This window comes from Podarcis melisellensis (assembly GCF_964234715.1).
Source record: "Podarcis melisellensis genome assembly, chromosome: 1".
Taxonomy (NCBI): Eukaryota; Metazoa; Chordata; class Lepidosauria; order Squamata; family Lacertidae; genus Podarcis; species Podarcis melisellensis.
In genome coordinates, this window is record NC_138528.1 from 113,932,471 (window position 1) to 113,952,456 (window position 19,986).

At 43.0% G+C, this 19,986-nt stretch overlaps 2 protein-coding genes across 6 annotated transcripts in view; both read right to left on the reverse strand.

The window, feature by feature from the left end:
- The window catches only part of HOXD3 (homeobox D3), a 52,001-nt gene that overhangs the window by 17,202 nt on the left and 14,813 nt on the right, over positions 1-19,986 (reverse strand). For 2 of the 5 annotated variants that reach the window (XM_081891830.1, XM_081891835.1), the window contains exon 2: positions 18,503-18,529. The exons of 1 other annotated variant lie outside the window; for it this stretch is intronic. The gene's annotated coding sequence lies outside the window, so the exon portion shown is untranslated. Of the gene's footprint in view, positions 1-1,439; positions 1,628-2,614; positions 5,227-18,502; positions 18,530-19,634; positions 19,796-19,986 lie in introns of those variants that run through there. 2 more of the 5 variants (XM_081891831.1, XM_081891832.1) reach the window with 2 other exon arrangements.
- On the reverse strand, positions 12,098-14,644 carry HOXD4 (homeobox D4). The gene is made up of 2 exons (XM_081899018.1): positions 13,895-14,644; positions 12,098-13,320 (listed from the first exon to the last, which is right to left on the reverse strand). Exons 1-2 carry the CDS (start codon positions 14,322-14,324, stop codon positions 13,010-13,012), a joined length of 741 nt encoding a protein of 246 aa, XP_081755144.1. The 5' UTR covers positions 14,325-14,644; the 3' UTR covers positions 12,098-13,009.

Below are 19,986 nucleotides of genomic sequence, written 5' to 3' on the forward strand. Positions count from 1 at the left end.
TCCCACTGAACTTAGTTGGACTTAACTTCTAAGTGAACGTCCATTAAGACTGGACTGCATGAGCAGAACGCTGCACGCTTACGATGCAGCATGTTTTCATTGAAATCGGTTCGATTATTCCAGGTAAAAATGCTGTGGATTCAAGAATACCGGGATGCTATTCGCAGTGCTAGTTGTAAATTCCCACTGAAATCATCTAGACTGAAATCCAAGTAAGACAGCGATCCTTTCCTTACTTACCTGGGAGTGATCTGCATTGAGTTCAATGTGCAAGATTGCTCTCAAAGTGGATTTAAACCGGAGTGGCTTTTAAGGCCCCTGATTTTAAACAGGATCGAGTTTCTTTGGATGTAAAGAAACGGAGTAAAAGACAAATGAGCTATCTACCCACTCGATATTTTTAATAATGTGATCCCTGCTTGATGGCAATTGGCCGCAGTCCAGCACAGAGCTCGGTACACCTGTGTTGCAGTCCCAAAGGCACCTAGGGAGTAAGTCCCGTTGAATCCAGTGGGATTTACTTCCGAGTAAACAGGCGGCGCAGATGCGGCTGCACTGTTTGTTACTATATGTGGGATTGGTTGCGCCTAACTCTGATGAGTTGTAGCTCTTATTTCTTTCGATTATGGGGTGATTCATACACACAGGCAGATACACAGACCCTAGGAAACGCCGCTGTAGATGGAGCCATGAAAAATATTTCAGAAGTATGACAAAAAAGTGGTTCCCCCCCCAGCATTTTGCTTTTGTTTGTTTCTTGCGGAAGGGAACAATTCAGAGAAGGTGGCAGATTCATTGTAAAACAAACGCGAAGTATGAAGGGCGAGTCAACGTTTCCAGAAAGAGCCACCAGAAGCAATAGGCAGTGACACGATTCCCACTAGTTGTGTTTAGAATAATATATATATATATATATATATATATATATATATATATATATATATATATATATATATATATATATCCATGTGTATATATACACACACACAGTGAATGAGAGAGAATTCCATTAAGTCTGACAGTCCCAGGCTAACAGAGCTGTCTAGAGCCATTGAAATACATAGGATGCTTGCCATAGGACATGAATCCAAACCCAAACTGTTACTTTTTGGTTTCTTGTTTGAACACAAATATATGTCTTCCTTTGAAGTGCCTAATGGAAAATCCTTTTTTCCCCCACTTCCAGGTCTCCCCAGCACTTGATGTCTTGGGTTGGGGAAATGCAACGCAGAAAAGTCCTAAGTTTACTACTACTACAGCCTCCACAACAACAAAACGTATTATTACGTCTATACATGCATATATATAGTTCTATAGACTACTAGCACGTTCTATTTCATCTCCCATTACCTTGGTGGTGGGGAGTGGGGGGCGGGCAGAAAAAAAGGGGACCTGGGATTCAGGATTCCATCTTTGTTCAAGCTCATGCAGTCGCTTACCTGTATCCTAAAACTGTCCTCTTCGGTCAGAAATTGCGCGCTTTCAGCTTGGAAGATATATCCTTCCTCCTTTGTTCTGCAGACAACACACTCCTAAACCTGATCTTGCGGGTCTGCTCGAGCATTTCCATAGACCAGTATTCCCGGTAGAATATATTTTTTTCAAGAGCAAGCCAAGATTGCAGCAGCTCCAATAAAAGAGGGCGAATGGATTCTGAGTTCGTTAGGTTTAATAATAATTTCGGAAATCCTTCACAATCAACCCCATGGAATAAAAAATAAAGCCAGCTGGTCAAGCTTATCGTTTTGCTTTGTTTGTAAATAACAAGCGATGAGGCCACATACGCAGCATCTTTTCGATTATAGCTATATATATTTTATCTTTTTAAAAAAAAGAGCCGCCGAAGAAGAATTCGGTAATAAGAAATACAGGCGCTGCCTTAAAATATAAGCATATTTGTTCACGTGATCCTGAGAGAGGAGATGGTTCTGATTAAGGCTGGAACTTTCACTCGGGTTATCCTCTGTAAATCCTCCCCCATGTATCCTCGGTCTAGGTGGCTGCGGAGCTGGGGTGGGCTAACCCACAGGGCCAAAGGCACCCACAAACCTTCCTAGGTGGGGCGGGGAGCGAGTCGTAATAACCTGCTCTAGTCAAGGTGTCCATTCACCGTCCAAGTGCCCAGGGGCATCACACACACAGCGTGGTTTTCAGAGCCCCCTTTAGAAATCCACATTGGCTTCATCACCTTAGCAAACTATTTCACAGAGTAGGTAGGGATGGTGATGAGGAGGAGCGGGCGTGGGGGGCGGCGGCGGCGGCGGCGGGAGGGAGGGAGAGATTGGGGTTGAGGTTGGGGAGGGGGTTTGCAGACCTTGTCGGATATTCGCGGCAAGTTGAACCAACATCACAGCAAATTTGGCTCCAGGATCTCTATAGGGTTATAATAACCCGCGATCAAAACGAATTGGGGGGGGGGGAGCCTCATGTTAATAGTAGGGGTGGGGCTTGTTCCCCATTGCTCCTCAAAATAATTATTATAGTTTCATAATGAAGGAAGATGTGTGGGCTTGCCTTGCTTTGCTATTTCTGTAAAATCCACTGACGATAGAGGGTGGCTGTAACTCTATCCTAGTTACCCTTCCATTGTATAGAATAATCTCGTTCTTTTCACCTTTCTTGTTGTTGTAGGGGACAAACAAATTCGGCAAAGTTGGGTTTGGTCTACGATGAAGGTTGAAGATCAACCTTGTCTTCATGGCTTAATAGAAAGCTCCTGGTGTTGGGGAAGCATCTGATCTCTGTCCTACTCTGTCCTAACTCTCGCTTGTATTTATGTCTGTGTAGAAACCTTCTTCAGATACAACCATCTCGCGAGTTTGTCACACAAATAATGTCCGAAGCAAGTCAGATTATTGCGCAGCGTTGTTGTTGTTACTATGATGATGATGATGATGATGATGATTACTATTACAGCTCTTTTGTCTAGTGTCTCTAAAAGTAACTTGGAGCTATAAAAGCGCCCAACCTAATCTAGAATCTCCTAAGATTTCATTACCATCCAAAGCATGGGGAACTTGACAGTAATGTATTACCTTACAATACGCACCATAAGTGTGTGGTAGCATTTATCTAAATTACTCTGCTTTATCCTGACTTTGCAAACCAGTCTTTTTTTTTAAACACAAACACACACACACCACACACACGGGGTGGGTGGGTGGTGGAAGAGGAGATAAATTGTAGTCCTGTTATCAAAGCTCAAGCAGAAACTCATATTCAAGAATCTGCTGTCACTTAAAACCTAAGGGCACAGGATCCAGCCGCGTTTTATGCATTTCTGGAGTCTGACTACATGCATGCTCACAGGGGAGTAAGCACCTGAATGTGAGACATAATTCCAGGTAAATCCCAGGTACTCAGGATTGCATCCCATTGCCTCCGATGGTTCCAGTGGGAACGAAGCATATGAGCTGAATTGGGAGCCCTCTACGCTTTCCTGTCAGATGTCTCTTCGTCTAGCTGTAAAACCTGTCGGCGTCGGAAATAAAAGCTGGTTCCAAAAATAATTTAACCTGAGAAACGCATACTAACAAAATCAAGCAGAGATAAAAGGAATAAGGATGCTGAAGAAGAAGCGGGAGAAGCGACTTCTAAATATTTTCAGGGGGGTGGGGTGGGGTGGAGATCGCACCTTCCAGAAGGGCCACCTATAAATTATGCGGCTAAAACAAACAAGCAAGCAACAACCCCACGAAATTAAGGCTGAAAACGCTCCAAGCCAAGTGTGAAGCTCACCGAGAGGGCGGGAGGTGAGGGGGACTCCCAGTTTGGCCGAGATGTGCCTCCGTAAAGGATCTAAGGCTTTTTCAGTCCAAACATATGTTCATAGAGCAATAAAATGGAAAGATTTACAGTCCTTGCTGGGCCTCCTTCTTTCTCTTTCTCCCCCTTCCACGTCGTACCACCCCTCCATCATGCACACACACAAACGCAGGCGATCAGCATCGCACCCTTCCAGGAATTACTTACGATGATTTATAACAATAAACCCGGCAATTGTCAAACGGATAAAATATACTGGGCGATACGCAGGAATCAGCGTTATCATTAAAGGGCCTTTTCCGTTTAGGTTCGGAGTTTATTTGCCTCTCTCCCTCTCTGTGTCTGTGTCTCTTGTTCTGTCTCTTGTGTAGTTTGGGGTTCTTTCTGGGACAAACCAGAAAGATATATATAAACTTTGCTCGTGTGTGTGCGCGCGCGCGCGGACGAATTCGGAAAGAGCAAATCTGATTCTTAAGTCACTATCCCAAACCAAAAGCATTTGTCATCTTTGAATAATTGAATTAATCTGTTATTGTTTGAATGTATAATTCATAACGCAGGAAACTCTGTCTTTGTCCTGACACATAGCGGAAGTAATAAAAAAAATGTATTATTATTATTATTATTATTATTATTATTATTACACAAGCTCTCCAAGTAACGCGTAAGAAAGACCACAGACCGCTTGCCAGAAACAAAACAAAGCGTTTCCAAAGAGCCAAAGGCTTAGGAAGATAGCTTTTGGCTTTGTGATATACACACCCATATATGTATGTGTGCCTTTGTATTTGCGTGTATAGTTCTATCTATGTGTACGCACACAAATGCATAGACAGACACACGCACTGCAGTTCAAAATTCCCACTTGCTAAAGCGAGTCTTTTCCCCGCCACCCAAAACAAAACAAAACCCAGACTGGCTGGGTGTCTTCTACAAAATAGTCAATGCCGACTCCAGTGGGACTGTCCCCATCTTCAGGTATCCCACCCCTCAGTGGTTCCAGAACGCCATCCCACCCCACAAATATAATGCCGAACGGAACATCTGAAATCACCCACGTCTTTGTGTGACGGCACCAGTGTATAGCCTAACCGGGTCGGGAGGGTGGCGGCGGTGGAGTGCCCTTAGAATTCATTATCTCTTGGTTAAAGTCTGCCTTGGGTAAAATTTCAACTCCGTTTTATAGCCTTCTATTATGACGCAAAGGGGAAAAAAATTTACGACCCTCGCTTGAAAAGAAGATCAGGGCCTTTTCTCACCATTTAAGAATGGGGCAGCAGATGCCCTGACAGCTATCATTGTTCCCAGTAAGATATAAACAACCAGTAAATCTTCACCCATTTCCCCACACAAGCAGCTTTTGGCCAGACCTCCCTTCTCTCTCTCTCTCTCTCTCTCTCTCTCTCTCTCTCTCTCTCTCTCTCTCTCCTCTCTTTCTCTTCTGCTGTGGAACATAGAAAGATCCTTTCCTTATTCAGTACCAGAATATCTCATAATAAAGAGTAAACATTGGGGTGTCTCTCCCCCCCCCAATATGCATACTACAGCTTCTGACTAGGGAAGAGTTGCAAATCAGGAGGAGAAGGGCCCCTATTTGTCAAACATTTGACAGCTAAGTTCATTAAGGATTTCGAAATATAAAAGGAAAGAAAGAAAATGTGTACCTACCAAGCTCCGCTTTCTTTCTTTTATTATTGGTAATTTCCCCCCCTTCGGCTGTAGCCAAAGAGCTAGGTGTGCATAGAAAGAGCCTGCGCCCCTTTGTATATTATATTCTTGGGATCTCTTCAGTTTTCAAGTCTGATAGAGTCCTTTGCTTGGCAGATTAATGACGACTCCGTGTTTCTTAAGGGACGCGCTGAATTAATTATTTCGCCCATCACGTGGTCAGGACTTGGAGAAAAATCTATTCTTATCATCTTCCTTGCACTTTGAGAGGCTGTCTGCTGTGACTCTTCCCTAGCAAAAGATGATTTGGGTCTACATGGTTAGATTTAACCCTCTCCTCCTCCTCCTCCTCCTCCACCTCCTCCACTACCACCATCTTCCTGACACACACACACGCACGAAAGAAAATAAAAGAAATCGGGGGTGGGGGGAGCTTTGGCAAACATGGCCGATGGAAGCTACTTGAGGCGCTCCATTGAAAAGTCCCTGTTTACTATACTGTAGAGAGGATTTGTTCTGGATCCTGCCTCTTCCCCCCCCCCAGCCCCGCCCCGCTTCCGCACCATAAGGACTAGCGGCGAGGCAATATACAAACTGGAATTGATGGCAACGGGAGGAGCACAAGGCAGCTGAGAAGCCTTCAGCGTAAATTTGTGTCCTGAATCTTTACCACTCGTGGCTGTGGCGGTGCGCTGACAAACAAACACACAACAATCCCTCATCAGTCTCTCCTGTCTAAAGGGGGAAAAAAATCATACTTCGCTCTAATACATGGATGGGGGTTCCTTGTTTTCATTCTTCCAGGCTGGATGATTTGGTTTTCGACTCCAGTTTTGGCTGCTCTTCCAAGAGAAGACAAGTCAACATGTGTAAAAGGGGGAAGAAGGCGGGGGAGCGAGGGGAAAACAAATCAAAATATATCCGATAAAAATAGCGCCATCGACCTCCTAGACAGATAAATGTTTTATTGCTGTCAGGGGTGTTTATGTCGGAAGGAAGGAGGAGCCTTTCATGTTAGAAGTCTACAGGAACTTTCTGAGTGCTCAAGTCGTCTACAGATTGATTCCCAAGGAATATAAGATAATAGGTTCCTAGGAACAAAAAAAGGGGGAGGCCTGTTTCTATCTGCAGAGTGTGGACTTCAAGTTTTGGCGGTTATTCCTCCACAGAATGATTCTGATTCATATACAGCAGGCTTTCCCAAACTTGGGTCTCCAGCTGTTTTGGACTACAATTCCCATCATCCCAGACCACTGGTCCTACTAGCTAGGGATGATGGGTGTTGTAGTCCATGTTTGGGAAACCCTGCTATATAGTAATACCACCTATCACACAGAAACAAGTACCATGGGTCCAACTGACCTTACATTCTATCAGTTAACACAGCAACAATAATGTGGGATAAGGCTATCAGTGGCTACTAGTCAAGATGGCCATGGGCTATGTACTATCATTGGTGTCAGAGCAGGTATGCCTCTGAATACTAGTTGCTGGGAATCTCAAGTGGGGAGAGTGCTGATGCAGCCAGGTCCTATCAGTGGGCTTCCCATAAGCCTCTGGTTGGTCACTGTGAGAACAGGACGTTGGACTAGGTGGGGCTTTGGTCTGATCAGCTATTATTGTGCTCTTAAGTACAACAGAAGGCAATTGATATCAATGTGTTGAAGGCCTCCATTTTTGATTGTGACTCCTCTGTTGCCAGCACATTATTAAGCCACATTAATTCTGGAACTACTCCATTCATCAACTGAGTGAGACTAATCCCAGCACCATTAAAACTGTTAAAACCATTAAAGCCAAGGTGAGTTCTGCCATACTTTTCAGCGACATGTAGGTTACATCTCAGTTATGTGGATTCTTTTCTAAAGTTGCAGTCCAAAAAAACCAGCTAGAAAATAAATTCCACTTATTAGTTAATTTTGCTAGAATTCTAATATCCAAATTCTGTGTGTGTGTTTACTCTCAAGCAAGTGAGTTCAGTGGTGTTCAATTAAACATAAGTCCCAAGTAAGCAGGCATTGGATTTTCAGCTGGAAAAAAACACCTATTAAAATCCATTACTTATAACACATCCACTACCCAGTTACCTGGGAGTATGTACAAATGAACCCAGTGGAACTTACCTCTAAAAAGACATCTACACTATAGGATTGCATTTCTGGGAAGCAATTCACCTGAGAGCAGGGAAGGCAAACTTTTTAAGTCTGAGGGAGTGTGTTTGCATCTTTTGCCAATCAAATATGAGATGTGGTGTGTAGAGCAATGTACCATAGTATTCAAAGCTTGTATCAGCCATGAGCTCATCAGGAGGCCTTAGGGATACCATCACCTTTCATCCTCAGGCTCCCATCTGTGACATTTAATAATGATATTGGGCTACCCTTACAGCTACTTGTGTGCCTTACAGTATATCCATACCGAGAATACAACCACCCACCCACTATACTCAGAAGTAAGGTAAGTGAGTATGGGTTTTCAGACTGAGACTTGACGCCCTAAAAATTGACTAAAAGGGTTTAGCAATAATTGGCACTCTAATCTTCAATACACTGGACCAGATCCAAAGAGCTTAATTAATCTCACCTAGGTGCTTTGTTGAGCTGGAGGGAAGTTGCTGTTTTTAAGTTGGGAGAGTTTGCATACAAACACACACAGAATGCTTTCAAAATCCCTATCAGCTTGTTATGAGATTGGAGGAGGGCCTGCTGTCTGAGAAAGGCCACCCAAGCTGCATATGCACTTAAGGAATTAGTTGCAAGTTTTTTGGGATCATGGCGAAAACTTGGAAGTAAGTCCCACTGAAATAAGTAGGATACTGTCAAATATATCTGATAATATTAAAGGCTTAGGAAAGAGAGTGAAAGGAGGCAAAGTCACAGCCTATTTTAACATGCTGTCATCTATTATATATTTTTATTTCCCCCCCTTCCTTTCTCCTATTTTTGTAAAACATCCTGGGAGCCTGGCTGAAAGGTGGGATAGAAATATGTAAAATAAATACACTTAAATGTAAATGGCGGTTGCCACAGCTTTTGATACCCATGCCCCCTCCTCCCTATCCACAATTAATCAGCCATAATCTCCACTGAAAACAGTGAGGCTTCATTCCAAATCTGACTGTGTCCCTAAATAAATTTATTTGGAAGCAACTGCAGCTGGGATTAGTGAAATTTACTTCTGAGTCAATATGCTTGGGCTGAACTATAAAAGGTCCTATGCAAACTTACTTGAAAGCAAGCCTGTGGAACCCAGTGGGTTTAATATAAACATAATTGGGTTTCCAATGTAAGGCAGCAAGCCTTTGCACCCTTACTTGGAAATGAGCCCTATTGAAATCAGCGATACTTAGGTACTTCTCAATACAGGATAGGATAAGATAGGTTCTTCCTGCATACTTCATTAGCTACAGTTTGTAGAGTTCTACTATGAGATGGCAAACATGTCAAGGAAGGATATTAGAAGATAGCATGCCTCTCTTGGGTCGCTATCAATTCAAAGCTTTTTTGATCGAGGTACAATAGAATACCAGTATTTATTTCGGTGTGTGCGTGTCAAACATGTATGCTTAAAAAGGACTTAGACGGAAAACAATTTGTATAAATAGTTCTTTAATCAGAGGCAGCAAAAAAAATTGGCAAAGTCTAGAAAACATCTCAGGGTCACAACTGCCGTAGAGACAACGCAGCTTAATCACAGGGGTCATGGTAATAATATACAACTTTGTGTCTCCAAGGGGAAAAGAAAAGATTCCCCTACAATCTTCAGTGTGGTAGCAGGACGATCTCTGCATAGTTCAAAACAAGTACCATCATTATAATTACTTTCATCAACAACTCCACTCACCCCCAGAAAAGTGAGAAGAGTTTGTAGGAAATGAATGGGATGGTAAGGTTGTGTGCGTCGTTTTCTTTTAAAATCATTTTTGGCCAAATGTTTACATCAAGCAGAAACCCTTTGATACTCTCCCACTTCCATCACTCTCTTTCAAGAGTGGACCAACATCACTGCGACCAAGATTTAAGACTTCAAGAAGAAGAAGAAAGAGCTCAAAGGGGTTTTTTCCCCCCTAACACAACTTTAAGAGTTTGAACCAAACATTTGTCCAGAGGACATTTACATTACAAAAGGACTTTGGCCGAGTTCTGCCCCCACCCCTTTCTTCTTCACACGTTCTTCAGTTCACGTCATTTGGGTTGGGGATGGATGAGCTACATTGTGAAGTCAAATTTGTCCTACTGACAGCCCCACTGGAAACATGTTTACTCGGAAGCAAGTTCCACTGGGTTTAATAGGGATTGTTTCCTTGCAAGCAGTGGAGCATTACTGCCTCTTCCCTTTTGCTAAACCAACCTTCAGCGGCAGCGTGGCCATATTTGCCATAGATTGGGCCCCATTGAAATCAGTTACACCTACTTCTGAGTAAATATACAAAGGATTCGCGAACGCAATCCGAGCACGTTTAAGGAAGAAGTCCAGGCCAATAAAGCCGATGGACCAGAACTTCCTAGTGAAACGTGTTCAGGATGGAGAGACACGCAGACACACAAAGGAAATCCATTTTCTCCTTCCCTCCCGTTTCCCAGCTTATCCCCACCACCACCAACCTTACTTACTTTCTAGGATATTACTCTGCGCGGTTACTAGAGAATACCCCACTGAACGCAGGATTTACTTCCGAATCACCGTGCCCAGGGACCAGACGTTTACTAAGCCCCGCGAAGCTCAGGCAGTCTTGCCTTGGGCTTTAGACTGCAAGGAAGCTTGAGTTGTTGACTTCTCTTTCCCAAACAACACGCTTCCATGGGACAAAACGACTCAACACAGGCCATATGTAAACAATGGTTGGTTTCCCTGTTTTTAAATCAATCTAACCTAGAGCTTCTGTTGAAAAGAAGATTTCGAAAGGGACGTGATGAAATCTGAGCACAGTGAAAATCTGGGGTTAGGAAAGATGCTTCCCCCCTTTAAAAAAATGATTTTAGGGTTTAGATCTCCAAATTTGAGGCTAGGTCTTGACAACAAGCCCTGTTTTTCTCTTGGTACTTTTTTCGGTGCCAGCAGAAAAGGAAGGGGAACTCCAGGTCCAAGAGGTTAAGGGTTCAGAGGTCATTCCTCCCGGCTGAAATACGGCGAATCGAAGGGGGAAAAACGTGTCCTCTGGATGAACCTGTTTCTACAATTTAGCCCGAACTTCAGTAAAATACCTTTTCAGCCTCTCAACGTGAAGGCGTCAGAAAAGAAGACGTCTCCACTATGTATGAACTGGGCGCTTTTTGTCATAGACAATGACGCGCAGTGAATGCAGGAATATCCATCTTTAATATCACGGACGGGCAGATATTCAAGGGGAGCCCCCGTAAGAGTCTGAGAAGTAGACTCAGCTAAAAAGAGAGAGGAGCGAGAGAGAACAAAGAAGGGGCTTCAGGACCCAACACAAAAGAACACAGTCTTCTAAGACCCCGATCCTAAATACCTCAAAGTAAGCCCTACTGATCGTCTAAGGACTGTCTTCCAAATAAGCCTGCTTGGTTACTTTGGTGGGGAAAAAGCACAAAAGAAACTGCCAAACTGCCGTGACTTCCATGATCCACTACATTAAATATGTGCCTCTCGTCCTATTATTTAGACACATCCATCTCTCTTCTTCTCTCCCCTCCCATCTCTTTTTCTAATCAAGGAAAGCCTTCAGAACTTGGGCTATGCGATTATAAGATGAACCCAATGTGGCTATTTGGCATGGAGGAAACAACACAGACCCCATTCTAGAACACAGAAATGTCAGTTCTTGGAATTCAGAATTCTCTTGCAACACTCGGTAGGCTGAGTGGGTTGGCGATCCTATGCACCCTTACCTGAGAGTCAGTCTTATTGAATTCTGCGGGGCTTACTTCTGAGTAGGCAGGTCTAGGGTTGTGCTAGAATTCTCGTCGAAATCAACATGCCTGGGCAATGGCTGTTCATTTAAGAGGGATGCGAACTTAACAAACAAGCTGATCTACCTTTCTTCTTTTTTCTTAGCATACTGATTGCGGGGAGGCGTGTTATAGTTACTTCGTTCCTATCCAAAGTTGTAATTGGAAAGGACGGCGGTTTTAGCATCGTTTATGTAAGGTTTGCATTGGTTCAGATACTTTCAGCCAAATCTGGGTTGATCTACACAATAGTATAAAAGGTATGGATGGATGCCGAGGTATGCTATTAGAGCATATTCTTCCCTCACTAAGCCTACCCGCTTCCTCAGAAATTATATTAAAACAGATCCAATATTTCCTATTTAGGTGTGAATAAAAAAGAAACACAAGCATTTCCATCCGAAACATGCAGTTGATTCCTGGGCTTTTGTTTCCTCTGTTTTGCTTTGAAAAACCAACACGATGGTTTAATTCAAAACATTATAGTAATAGTAAGCACCATGCCATCTTGTTTGTTTGTTCCCCATATCACAAATTCACTTCATTTTCCCCGTTTTGCTTTCCTTTTGTTTATAATTTGCTCTGTCCCTCCTCCCACACAACACCCCTCCCTCCAACCCCGCCTTGGCTCAAAGTATAACGCGTGAACAAAAGGAAACGTTTTTAATCCATTTCATTTAAAAACGATAATAATGCTTTGCTCCTCGTCTCTAAAAGCTAGAAAACATTTGCCTATATACAGAAGAAATTAAAAAAAACATGGGGTCAGGGAGTGGGGGGGAGAGAGAAAGATCTCTATTTTTATGGGAGATAAAAACACTGAATAAAATTGAAAGGAAGGGAGAGTACACGCTTGCGTTCTCTCTTTCTCTCTCTCTTTTTGGTTTGTCTCTCTAACTTTTTCTTTCTCCTAAACAAGAAATAAATAAATACGCTAATACAGTACAAAAAATAACAATAAAATAACCCGTTTCACATCATATTTGTATTAAATATTTCTGAAAAGTTAGAAGGATGGAAACGCTTTCCCCTCCCCTTAAGAAACAAACAAAAAAATTAACGGTAACAGCGGAGATGAGCGGGGGACGAGGGGAAGAGTTCACAGGTTTTCAGAGACTTCTGTTTAGGATTTTCCCAAATGCACAACCCGGAATGGCATTGGGGTGGGGTGGGAGGAAGAAATAACGAAATTAAGAGAATCAATTCCACCACCACCCAAAAAAACCTCTCTCCTTGGAGATCCCAGACGAAACAACACAATACGATTCCGTTTGTAATGGTGCAATAGCTGTGTGTCGGCAGAGGAGTTTTATTTTAAAAATATTTTTATCTATCTTTCTCTCTCTTTCTGTATATATATCTATATATATATTTATAATTATCACTTTCTCACCACCTGGATGCAGAGTTTGTTTGAGTGTGAATGGTTGTGCTGTTTTGCATTATTCCTACGAAGTCCATAATATCGTTGGGTTTGTCTTCAGTACCTTAAAGCAGGATGAGGACAATTTGGGAGTTGTTGGCTGCTACGTGCAGGTTTCTGCTTTTAGCCGGCATGTGCGTTTGTTTGGGTGCTTGTTTGTATATTTGTTTGTTTGTTTGTGTATCCTGGACAGTTCAGTTCCGAATCAACCGGGTCTGAAACGGACCATCTTCCAAGTTCCCTACAAAGTTGTCAAGTCTGTCTGATGCTCCTTGGAAACAGTCTGTGAGTGTTGGCTGGGGGCCGAGGAAGAGCTAGAGGACCGGCCCTTGGTGTTGGGCAGTTTGTGGTCTTTTTTCCACTTCATCCTCCTGTTCTGGAACCAGATCTTGATCTGGCGTTCGGAGAGACACAAGGTGTGGGCGATTTCGATCCGCCGGCGCCGAGTCAGGTACCGGTTGAAGTGGAATTCCTTCTCCAGCTCGAGGACTTGCTGCCTCGTGTAGGCTGTCCTGGAGCGCTTCGGTTCTCCTCCGGTGTAATTAGGATTCACTGAGCGGGGAGAGACAAATCACAGGCAGGACTTAACAACCAACCCTCCAAAACAACAACAACAACAGCAAACCCACAGCCTAATCTTGACTTTCTCATTAGGCGTTAAGGAAGAGAGCGAGAGAGAAATGGGAGTCTCTGGTAACCATGTGGCCGTTATATACACCATTACATTTGCTAATAACAGATGGCCATGCTTTCTTCCTCTCTCTCTCTCTCTCTCTCTCTCTCTCTCTCTCTCTCTCTCTCTCTCTCTCTCTCTCTCTCTCACACACACACACACACACACACACACACACAAACACTAACCCCCCTCCTTCCCTCATAGAAACAGCGGACCTTTAAATATCTCTAGCATCTTTCTGAAATGGAATATTCTCATGCCCACAACCACATGACCAAGAGGCCTATTTCCCCGGCCATAAAAATTTATGGCGAGTGTAATTGGCTACCTCAATTTCAACCCGCGTCGCGAAGCCTGGAAAGGACTTTGGAGGGGTGGGGTAATGAATCAAGAAGGGGGAGGCGGAGTGGGGTGGGGTGGGCGAGGTGGGTAGCAGAAGGGGATGCTTACCTGAGTTAACGTGGACTTTCTTCATCCAAGGGTAAACCACCGCTGGCTGCTTCATTGCTCCTGCTGCTGTTGGTGGCGATGACCCGTTGGGGCTTTTGAGGCTGGGCTGCTGGTTGCAGGTCCTCGTGGCGGGCATTGGAGGCGGGGGGCAGTGCTCAGGCTGCCCGGGGAAGTGGCTCGCTGGGCCGGATTGCTCCTGCCCGTGACCCCGCGGCTGCACTGCCGAGCCCTGGGCATTGCTACAACCGTAGGGCTGCTCGCTGTAGTTTGACCGTGGATAGATTCCCTGGTGCTGGAAGTCAGAGCCTTGCGAGGCACCGTAATAGTCTGAGCTTTGCTCAGCAAGGTAGCTGTTCTGCAGATATTCCTCGCAAGGGGGGAATTTGGGGTCCACATACTTAGAGTTCACCATATACGAACTCATGGCCATTAATTTCGGAAGGTAGAAAATACTAATTTTTCTCGTGTTGTCTTTTTTTCTCCTTCCAGAGAGCCCTCCTACTTGCTGTCAACTGAATAAAGTTAGGCGCCCATGTGACCTGCTCAGCCAATCGGGAGGCAGAGAGGTTTATCACCGGATTTGTGTGTGCACCTCATAATTTCCACAAATTTCACTAAATAATATACGGGTAATCAAGTGGACCCACATGCTGTCTGATGATTCGCGTGGTTTCCCCCCTCTCCCTCCCTCCAAAAGGAGATATGAATACCATAAAACACGATTCATCAATAGATGGCCGTCTCCCTGACACCCACGCCCCAACCCCATCTGCCCTCTTCCCCCCTCCCCCAGGTAAATCAAAGCCTTTTGTCTCATCTGACTTTCGTAACCTTTGATGCCCCTTAGTTTACAATTTCGGGGATCCTATGAAAACATTAGTTGGTTACATTTCAGCAATCAAGAGCCAAAGCGTTAAGTTCAGGCAAGGGGAGCGAAGGAAGCGCCGAAAACCAGGGAAAGGACAGAAAATCAGAAGAAGACATCAAACAAGAGGGCAATATGATGTACAATGGATCTCCTCTGCCTTTGTTTGGCAGGGGTCAACCAAAAGTTACCAGCATCTAGTTGGGCAGAACAAAATTAGGCAATAAGTAACTAGCTTCGAATTTACATTGCAAGTGTCGAAACAATCTGTTTTTGTAAACTCCATACAGATAACAAACTATCCTGAGACCTCTAAAGTTCAACCTAAAAAAAGATTTTTTTTTAATGGCTGGTTTTTTATTTTAAAAAATGGCTGGTTTTTTTTTTTAAAAAAAGCTTTAATAAGATAATTCCAATATTCAAATTGTTCATAGCCTTATTTCAGAGTACAAGAAAACGAGGCGACTGTTTCTCTTGGCGTCCAACGTTAACATAAAAATCTGGAGAAAATTGGGGCATGGGAACGAATACAGAAATCGGTATTATCAAAGTTACTTTAGCCACCCTTTATTATTATCTGCAAGCACATATTAACTGGCCAATTAGCATTTTCACAAATTATTTGCAGACTAATTATATTAATACGAACAGGTTTATGGTGAGATATAAATAACTGTAATATTTTTTAAAAAAATAAGCAACAAATATAGAACTATTCTTTTTAATGTCCTAGTATACCAGAGTGAGGCAATAGCATCCAACATGCATGTGTCTTTGAGCATCTTCTATGTTTATAACTTATAACCATTTGCAGAAAGGTGAAGTTTTTGCATCGACCATATATTCCCCTAGAATCGAATCTGTGACTATGTAAACACCACACAAATTCGGTTCTACAGGGTATATATAGACAACGTAATAACATTTTGCTTTCGTCTACAGAGGGTTGGTAACAAAGGCAGCGTCACTGTAGCGTCCTGATCCCTCTGACTCGCTCGCGAGGAATTCATACTACTCTCTGTTGGGGTAAAGGTCTGAAATTATGGATTTGAAAAATATAATGATTTCATAGGAAAGCATACCAAAAAAGTGTCATTTTTGTGACTTTGGTCTTTTTCAAGATGTAACGAGTTCTTACGACGGGATTTTCAGATAATCTACGTGACAATCGCTCTGGATTCTTCAGCATTTAAAGCACTTGCGCTTAAAAAACACACCATTCAAATAATAACTGTACACTTTCAATAAAAAGAAAGGCTGTCAGCTAATTTATTTTTGTCAATAGCATGATGTTGATCTAAACAACAATCCCATAATAAAAGTCTTGGTGCAAAGAGACCTTTATATAGGAGAAAGCTAACTATTCGTTTCTGAAAACAACTAAATGGAATTATTTCTATTTTTGTATTTTTACCTTGATGGCACTAGCATCAAGCTGAATATTCGCCTAACTGCGGAGAGTATCTGAGCCTTATAAAAAGAAGGGGGGAAAAAACCTCCACACCACTGTCCTTTGGTTTTCATGCAGTAGTGTTGATGGTGAAGGGCAGGGCAAGAGGTCATTTTAAATCATTTACAAACATATCCCAGCGTTTCATTATTTCTACTTTGTCGACGGCAACACACAGGATTCCAAAAGTTCATGCATTGTGGCTGACCCGGTTCCTCTGTGTTGTCTTGCGGTCAGTTCCCTTCCATTCTCCCTCTGTTGGGTATTCTAAGCAAACCAACTTGGGATAAATCAGAACGAGAGTGAATGGGAATATATGTACGTGTCTGCGTGTGTGTGCATATATGTATATGTGTATGTGTGTGTGTACACATATATGTATCTATAGACATGTATGCATATATATCACTAAGCATCTGGCTTTTTAAGCAACGACCTGCTCCTTTTCATGGAATTAAGGGTGGCTTTTTCTTTCCAGAAGGTGGTCTCCTTGGAACAGAAATGGAAGAACAAGTGGATCACTTTACGGATTTCTGAATCAGTACCTGCTCTCTGAGCTGGCTAAAGAGGCATTCTTATTTCTAATGAGAAGAATGCGTGGGTACTCCCCACTCTTGCTCCCTTTGATGAGTAAGTATTTGAGCAAGAAATGCAAAACGGTCCAATTCTACAGAATATACGTTTTCAAATGTTACTTCTAGGGGAATGCGGAATTAAGGGGTGGCCTGGGACAGGACTAATCGGAGAAAGGGCTTTCTTTAATTTAATTTAAACAAAACAAAACATTTTAAAAAAAGAATCGTTCGAATATTTTGTGCAATAGCCCAGATTTTCATATTTGTTAGACGCTGTGACCTGCGTTTCACCTTATTGCGCGACTTGCTCAGACAGGTCAAAGCCAAAGGAGTTATTGATGAACAAAAGCGTTAAACATTCACCTCGTGCTCAACTGCCCGTACAAATTCTTTTGATCCACCAGGCCGTTTTTGTATTCTGGTTCATAATCAGTATGCTGCAGCTAAGTTTAAGGAATATTTTTTAAAAGAAGAAGAAGGAAGGAAGGATAGAAAATGAAAAGGTGGTGCTTATTTTCTTGTTAAGGCTGGCCAAAGAAAACTGAGGCAAGGGCAACAAAAAGGGGGGGGGGTTTCAGTAGGAAGGAAGAAAATGTGGGAAATCCCAGTCACCCTCTTAGTGGTTTAAAGCCATCCAAAAGCAACACACAGCACAATATTGTGATTTTAAAACAGGCAGATCGATGTATCAGGCTGGGATTTAAAATTAGCAAAGTAAATGGCTCAGAGCTAAGGAAGGAAAGCATAAAGGAGACAGAAAGATGTTGTGCCGAAAATAATCGCTTTTAGAGGTTGAGTAACATATGGTTATATTGGTTTCCCTTTTTCTCTTAATAGGGAGGTAATGTATTGTATCCCAGGACAGCAGGCTAGAACTCATGCTCCTCATATAATTATGCCACATATACTTGCAACCATTGAACTAATCATAGCCTTTCTTCCTTTCCCCTTTCTTGAAATCTAGCCATCCCTCTCGTATTATTTTTACCTCCTGTTTCCCCTAAGTTCAGACAGCAATATTATCTGTATCTGCTTTCTTCCAGTATTTCATAATGTCAACCACTCTATCTCGGGAACACTTCACTGACACCTAACAATAACGTCATTAACACAGCCTTGGTTGCGATCCTATGCGTATTGACTAGGAGTGCACCTTTCCCTTGCAGGCAGCAGGCCTTTATGCCCAAAATAAAAGGGGAGGAGATACAACAGCATTTAGAGCATAACTCCTCGTTGGAGCATTAGTTCACCCTCAAAGGCTGCAGTACCGAGAGGGCAAGCGCAATCCGCATTTTGGATCTCCACCAAAAGAGGAGCCAGCCAGTAGAAGTGTTTGCCCTGGTACATGATAGATTCAACATTTGCACAGGGAAACACGGCATGACTTTATCCTGTTAAAATGCTAATCCTGCTCGTTAGCTGGAAAGCGCTTAAGAGAAGCACAAGATGGGCACCTTCACCTGCAATTATCTTCCCAGAAACTGCACAATCAGCGTTTGCTGTGATCTGCAGCCACAGACCGCAGGAGGATGGGAGAGGGAGACAGAGAGAGAGAGAGCAAGCTTGAAGCCCCACGAGCCGTCCAGTACCAAACAGCCTTGCAGAAACATCAGAAACACACCATCTCTGTTTACAAACTCAAACGTTGACAAGGCGATGTTTGGAAGCCCCAGCACATTTTGCACACACGAAAAGGAGAGGAAAAAAAGTGCACTTACTGTAGACGCCCTTCCATTGTCCCGAACCTGTTGCAATGGAGGGAAAGAGGAGAAAGAAAATAAACAAAACCATTTCGTATTGTTGTTTTTCCATGTATAGATGACACTGATCATAGTTGGGGGGGGGGGATGCACGCGTTGGATCTCTATTTAGCTATGAGAATGTTAAGGACACAGGCAGGCATCGCATATAAAGGTGACAAATCAACACACTCCCCCCCCCAATTGCTGATTTGCCTCTTTTGTTAAATTCTTTTTGTAATAAAAGCCAGCCCGATTAAATATTTCAGTCAGAGTTATCATGTAATTGTATACGATCATCCTTACTGCTAGTTTCAACTATGTTTCTATAAAATGTTTTATCTGATAAAGATATAAAGGATTCTTCCTCCAACTGGGTTAATCCCAGAGTGACAGAAACCTTACCAGCGTATCCCTGAAGCGCCCTGGCCAGTATTTAGTCAGTAACCCGCTTGCTTAAAAATCCATACCGTTTCCCCAACCTGAACTTATAAATATCATCATTATTACAGTAAATCTATTTTATTGTTTACTTAAACAGATTTCCCTTTTTCTGTCCGTGTCTTTCTTCTCTTATTGTAACAAATGAATTCTACATTATCACCCACGTGGAGAGAGAGAGACTGCTTAAACAATGTTTTCAAAAAGAAACAACCAAGGTTGAGCTATTTTGCAAAACATCCCCTTCACTTTTGCCTGCGCTATCCCTGAGAAGGGCTGTATATACACCCAGACCAGCTTAAAGCAGGGAGCAATCATTCCATCGATGTATCGTCTTATCTCTCGTTCCGTTCCTCTCTTCACTCTCCTTCTAGAATAACAGCCAGAACGCAGTGCCCTTGAAATCTCTGCAAATTAAACACTTAATGAAGGATCTACCGGCTTAAACCGAGGTTGGTTTCTTTCACAAAATTAAAATTAAAACCGTCGACGTGCGATTTACTGACAGCTCTCTTAAAACTTGGAGCAAATCCGAAAGAAATGCTATTCCTATAATACTTCCGGGCTTCCCTGGATCTGATCTTTTCATTCACATATACAGGGAACACTCAGACACACGGTCACTGGAGAGAGGGACTCGGTCACATATGGAGCGCAAGAAGAGACTTACTGTGAGCTTTGCCAAAGGGAAGAGGAAGGTACCCCCGGGAGAAGCAGAGGTCCTGGGCGCTTGGTTTCAGCCAGAGGTCTCCTGCCTAACACTTTCCCTGTCACTGCTCCCAGGAACTAAAGCATCTGCACTTGTATGCTCTTAAACTAATTTATGGTGGGAATTATATTTTGGCTTGTCAACTCTCAAGCCATAAAACAAAGTTTATTGGAATCACGTGCTTCGAAAGAGCCACTCAGGACTTATCTCGACGGAACAATAAATAACCTCTAGCTTTAAACTTTTATTCACTTATATAAAGAGGGCCTGGAAGGAAGGGGGGTTAAAGAGAAGGGGGGAAAGGGGGTAACCC